This window comes from Xenopus tropicalis, chromosome 10 (genome assembly GCF_000004195.4).
Source record: "Xenopus tropicalis strain Nigerian chromosome 10, UCB_Xtro_10.0, whole genome shotgun sequence".
NCBI classification, from domain to species: Eukaryota; Metazoa; Chordata; class Amphibia; order Anura; family Pipidae; genus Xenopus; species Xenopus tropicalis.
This window is the reverse complement of record NC_030686.2, coordinates 10,130,182-10,136,363: the sequence shown is the minus strand read 5'-3', so window position 1 is coordinate 10,136,363 and position 6,182 is coordinate 10,130,182. Positions and strand designations below refer to the sequence as shown.

Below are 6,182 nucleotides of genomic sequence, written 5' to 3'. Positions count from 1 at the left end.
TTTTTCCAAATGCTTTGTCACACTAAATGCTCGTTGCCATAGAAGGCATTAGTAATAAACTCTAGTGGGGGCCACTGTTGTATATTTGGACTCACAGCTGCTACCTGCCTCCTGTTCTGAATCCGATCCTGCTGTGCCAAAATTCCTGAGTATTTTCAGTGCTGCTAAACTTTCCAGAAAACCTTGTTTTGCAAGCATTTATATCATTTGTACATTAGGTTACCCCCCCCCCCCCCCCTTTGTTGTATTGCTAACCCTGTAGTGAGCCAAGCAACAAGTCTGAAACCACTGCTGTCCTGTTATTTCTTCTTGGAAGCAGAAAACATCAAGTCCTGGTTTCTGCAGTGAATCCCTAAAGGCCTTCAGTGGATGGTTGGGGCACCTCATGACAAGATCGGCGTTTGTATGGTTCTCACCTGACAATCTCTAGTACTGGCATTTTCACACTGGTTAATAGTATGGGTGTGCAATTAAAATACTATGGTCAGAAGGCAAAAATCACCGAAGGGCCTATGGCTCTTATTCCGTGTTACCATTTGGTATAAAGCCAATCATTATCTACTGCTGGCATGGAGTTCCCTTAAATCTCTGAAGAGGTCTATTAATCAAAAGTAGAGTGACTTAATAACATTGGCAACCAAGCCCGGACTAGCAATCTGTGGGTTCTGGCAAATGCCAGAGGGGCTGCTGTAAGGTGCCATAGGCAGTCACTATTTATTGGGCTGGGGGGGCTGTTTGTGCCTCTGTGTACCTGAAATGCCAGGGCCTATTTCGATTCTCTGTCCAGACCTGTTGCCAGCTACCCATACTGCCTAGGTTTTAGCTGTCCAGTTATAAAACATTTAAAAATAATCCAATAGCGCACTGAACTGCAAGGTGAATCAGTGATTTTATTAGCCTTTAAAACTGAATAGGCAGTAAGGTAATTTCATGGTATCATAGACTGGGGGGAAAACAGGTTAAACCATACAGACCCATTATTCTTTTTTTTTTTTTCCATTCAATAGGAAATAGAGCAAGAGCTTAGGGGCAGATTGACTATTGATCATTGATTGATCCGTAACCATTGGTAGCACTTATGGCCGATCCATAGCAGTTTGTGGATAATTCCAAGGTTAATGATACTGGGTCTCTTCTCTTGGAAAGGGCTGATTGCCTATTGGCCTGCTATGAGATTCAGTGACTGAGACTGGGGGATATTTGGGGTATTTGATTCCCTGGAAGGCTTGGACAGTGTTCAATAAATAATGAAAGCTAAAGATGTAGTGAGAGAGGCAATTGATTGAAATGTGTTGTACTTTATTCACTTCATTGGCTTTTTTTGGGGCTTACCATTCTTCAATAATAATAATAATATATTCTGTCTTCGTAAAGTCTAAAGTGCCCACATTGTGCCAGCCTTCGCAGAAGGCAGAATTAAAAAGTACATACGGCACCAATACACCACCGTTGGGGCACTGGTTTCCCTGGGCGCTTGCATGGAGCGCGAGTACAAGTTTTATTCCCATGGAGTCTATCGGCTTTGGGCCTCTGTTGCTTTAGTGGCTTTGGATTGCAATTCTGCCCATGGGTCCTTTAGCATGGATGGACTGTAATAATGACTGACGCTTCTGTAGCTTCCTGTCTTGGGATTACCGCGAACCTATGGTTGGGTGGTAGGAGAGGAGTTATTAGCCTGAAACACAAGGGAATCCCTTTTATGTTGGGATTAAAGTTATAGGCACTATTCAAATGTATTGATCTGCCCTATGGGGCATTTAAACTAATAGACCGTGAAATTGCTGAGGTTACTGTATACCCGGGGTCCCCAAACTATTTTTTTACCCTTGAGCCACAATCATGTATTAAGAGTTGGGGAGCAACAGGGGCATTATACCATATACGTTGGGGAGCAACAGGGGCATTATACCATATACGTTGGGGATACATTTGATCCCTCATTTGGGGATTACCATATACCCGGGGTCCCTAAACTTTTTTTTTTTTATCATTATCATGCCTCTGTTGCTCCCCAACTCTTAACACATGATTGTGGCTCAAGGGTAAAAAAAAAGTTTGGGGACCCCGGGTATATGGTAATCCCCAAATGAGGGCTATGATTGGCTATTTGGTAGCCCCTTTATGGACTGGCAGGTTATAGGAGTTATTTGACTGAAACAAGGGAATCCCTTTTATGCTGGTCTTTTCCTAGGGATTAAAGTTATAGGCACTATTCAAATGTATTGATCTACCCCTATGGGGCATTTAAACTAATGACTGCAGCATAGATAGTGAAATTGCTGAGGTTACCGTATACCCGGGGTCCCAAAACTTTTTTTTATCCTTGAGCCACAATCATGTGTTAAACGTTGGGGAGAATCAGGGGCATTATCCCCCGGGTATATGGTAATCCCCAAATAAGGGCTATGATTGGCTATTTGGTAGCCCCTTTATGGACTGGCAGCTTACAGGAGGCTCTGTTCAGTACACATGGCCTTTATGCCTCCAAAACTTGCCTCCAAGCCAGGAATCCAACAATAAGGGCTATGATTGGCTATTTGGTAGCCCCTTTATGGACTGGCAGCTTATAGGAGGCTTTGTTCAGTACACATGGCCTTTATGCCTCCAAAACTTGCCTCCAAGCCAGGAATTCAACAATAATCATCTGCTTTGGGGCCACTGAGAGCAACAGCCAAGGGGTTGGGGAGCAGCATATTGCCCCTGAGCCACTGGTTGTGGATCACTGCCATAGACAAGTGTGTTGCCCAAGACCAGGCCAGCACGGAAATGTCTGCAGTCTTGGAAGCTTGCCAATCAAAAGGCATGAAAACAAACACGCTAGGTGCCTCAAAGGCCATTGGGGTCCTGCAGTAATAAAAGTCCCTTCCTGCACACGTTCCTGGAGCACTGACCCTTTGTTGATTTTCATTTTAGGCATAAGGCCCAGAGTACTCCCTATTTATAGAAGATATATATCACATCTTACTTGTGTATTACCGCCTCGGAAGAACGGCGTGGGTTCTGGACTACTTTGATATCGAGGAGCAAACTGTGGAGTTGTAGGGCTCCATCCCCAACTTCGCCTCTGGTTTTGAAGCAGTTGCCATCGGCCCGGAGACCACTCTTTATGCCCCCTGGGGTGCGAGCTCTGATTTGAGGTAGGACTTCTGCGTCTCTGCTGAGGCCCGTATTCATGGGAATGCTGCACTGGGGGCGGAGAATGCCAAACCTTTGGTGAACTATGCCTTGTAGTTGGACTGGCACAACGAGGGACCCCGCATCCGACCAACGCTGGGGTGCCCCAGTTCTGTGACATAGCTATAGTTGTTTATTTGCAACTGTAAGAGAAACATTTTTATTAATAATTTTTTTAGTAGCAGTATAATTGTCTCATCCAAGTATGCAAGACACAATGTTGCTAGGAATAGGACATTCTATAACAGGGGTGGGCAAACTTTTTGGCTCAGGGGCCACATTGACTTACTGACGGACCGGGACAGTGTTACAAATTACGGGGCCTCTCAGCTCCCCCCAGCATCACACCCAGCATTCTCCAGCTCTACTCCCCAGCATCCTCCAGCTCCCTCCCGGCATCCTCCAGCTCCACCTCCAGCATCCTACTGCTCCCTCCCAGCATTCTCCACCCCCAGCATCCTCCAGCTCCATTCCCCAGCATCCTTCCCTGCACCCTTCATCTCCCCCCCCCCCCCCCAGCTACATGCAGCTCGCTCCATCTTCTGGCCTGGCTCCCCACTGCATCCTTTTATATTGTTGCGCCCCATGCGTGCTGACGTTACATGCACGCACAGGTCGCAACCAATCAGGGGCCATAATCGGTGGCACGAGTCAGTGGGCCGAATTGAAAAGGCTAACGGGCCCGATGTGGCCCACGGGCCGTAGTTTGCCCACCCCTGTTCTATAACATTAAAATTTAAAGGGGACCTGTCACCCTAAGAAATAATTCCAAATTCCTTTCTATTGTCTTTGTAAAGCAAAATAAACTTCACTTACACTATATAATAATAGTATAAATCTTGTTTCCTTTAGTCTTGGAATTACACAATCACAGCAAGCAGGCAGCTGCCATTTTGTGGGCACTGTTATGAGGCAAGCTTTGTATCACCCCAAAATCTTGTATATGTGCCAGAATGGGGGACCAGATGCCCAGGCCCATGCAAGGCTACACAATTAGATGGTGAGGAGGGAGGGGGAATGGAAAGTAATTGTCTGACCTGTCTGTATCCCTAAGGGTTTAAAATTATTAAGTTTTTTGTCCAGCAACTCTCCAGTTTGCATTTCAGCAGTTGTTTGGGTGCTATGGTCCAGTTTACCCTAGCAGCCAGGCAGGCAGTAGATTTAATGACAGACAGAAATATCAATATTAGAGTAATACACTATAACAATACATTTTGTTGCCAGAAGAGGAAGGCAGATAATTATTAACTAGAAAAAACTAAAGACCAATCAAAAAAACATTATATTACATGTATGGGATCCCTTATCCGGAAACCTGTTCTGAATTATGGAAAGGCCATCTCCCATAGACTCCATTATAAGCAGCTAATTCTCATTTTTAAAAATGATTCCCTTTTCTCTGTAATAATAAAACAGTAGCTGTACTTGATCCCAACTAAGATATAATTACCCCTTATTGGGGGCAGAACAGCCCTATTGGGTTTATTTCATGGTTAAATGATTCCCTTTTCTCTGTAATAATAAAACAGTACCTGTACTTGATCCCAACTAAGATATAATTACCCCTTATTGGGGGCAGAACAGCCCTATTGGGTTTATTTCATGGTTAAATGATTCCCTTTTCTCTGTAATAATAAAACAGTACCTGTACTTGATCCCAACTAAGATATAATTACCCCTTATTGGGGCAGAACAGTCCTATTGGGTTTATTTAATGGTTAAATGATTTCCCTTTTCTCTGTAATAATAAAACAGTACCTGTACTTGATCCCAACTAAGATATAATTACCCCTTATTGGGGCAGAACAGCCCTATTGGGTTTATTAAATATTTAAATGATTTATTAGCAGACTTAAATTATGGAGATCCAAATTATGGAAAGATCCCTTATGAGGAAAACCCAAGTCCAGAGCATTCTGGATAACAGGTCCCCCATACCTGTACCTTCCAATAGGGAAACATATTCCGCAGCACTGTACAATAAGTGGGTTTAACCGATACAAGAGGTGAAGAGAGCCCTGCCTAAAAGAGCTTGCAATCTACAAGTATCATATTAATAATATGATATTATCAGCACTAAAATGATAAGTGTGCTTAAGTAAAGTATACATACCCCTGATTCCTGCTGCTGTTGCTGCTACTGTATTCTCTGTATATTGATAGATACTGGTTCTTAACCTGGAATTTAAAGAGCCCAAATGGGAGGGGCCAGGGGTTGTTTGACACCTCCCAGCTCTAATCAACAACACCTATACAATAGTGGGGCTTTTTGTTTTCATTGCTGGGTGTGTCTCTGGCGTCTACTGCCATAACAATGCCTAGATAGGCTTCATTTGCAATTAACCTGTGTTGTTGTGTTGTTTCACCCATAACATCCATTTTTAGCATATTAAAACATATTATCTAGGGTTAAAGCGTGCTGGGAGTTATCAGGGTTGAGTCATTAAAGGGGCAGTATACCCCCAATGTGGGTACAGTCAGTGTCTGGCTGAGATGCCAGGGGCCCACCAGGAAACCTTGGGCCATAGGCCCACTTTCTAAACTATTATTCCTCCTCTCCCCCCTCAACTTCTTTATTATCCAAGTCTCTTTTCTCAATCCTTCCATCTCTTTTCCCCATACAGAAATAGGGAATGACCATGCAATTAGCCAAATAGTCAGAAGCAGGAGGGCCCACTGACACCTGGGCCCACTGGGAGTTTTCCTGGTATCCTGGTGGGCCAGTTCAACACTGGGTACAGTGAATAGGGCTTGGACTGAACATGCTTTTTGCCTATTGTTTTAATCAGAAAATATCTATCTAATGGTCCCCATACACGGGCCGATAGTAGCTGCCGATATGGGTCCCTTGGACAGATTCGGCAGCTTATCGGCCCATGTAGGGGCAGAAACGAGGGGCCTGGCTGACCGATATCTGGCCTAAAATTGGCCAGATATCGATCGCCCCGGTTAGAAAATACAGTCAGATCAACGAGCCGATGCGGTCCCCAAACCGACTGCCCCATTGC

General features: G+C 44.4%; 2 protein-coding genes across 2 annotated transcripts in view; one reads left to right on the top strand and one right to left on the bottom strand.

Moving 5' to 3' along the window:
- Window positions 1–3,036, top strand: part of cdk12 (cyclin-dependent kinase 12) — a 34,959-nt gene extending 31,923 nt beyond the window's left edge. Inside the window, exon 14 of the mRNA XM_031893935.1 lies at window positions 2,914–3,036. Within this exon, the coding sequence (XP_031749795.1) occupies window positions 2,914–3,014 (101 nt within the window). The 3' untranslated portion in view covers window positions 3,015–3,036. The remainder of the gene's footprint in view (window positions 1–2,913) is intronic.
- gs17 (gastrula-specific protein 17) lies at window positions 984–5,310 on the bottom strand. Its single transcript, NM_001016546.2, is given in 3 exon segments — window positions 984–1,642; window positions 2,966–3,317; window positions 5,288–5,310. Coding segments are annotated over 2 exon segments (459 nt in total). The 5' UTR covers window positions 3,296–3,317; window positions 5,288–5,310; the 3' UTR covers window positions 984–1,513.
- Window positions 5,311–6,182: the final 872 nt, after the last annotated feature.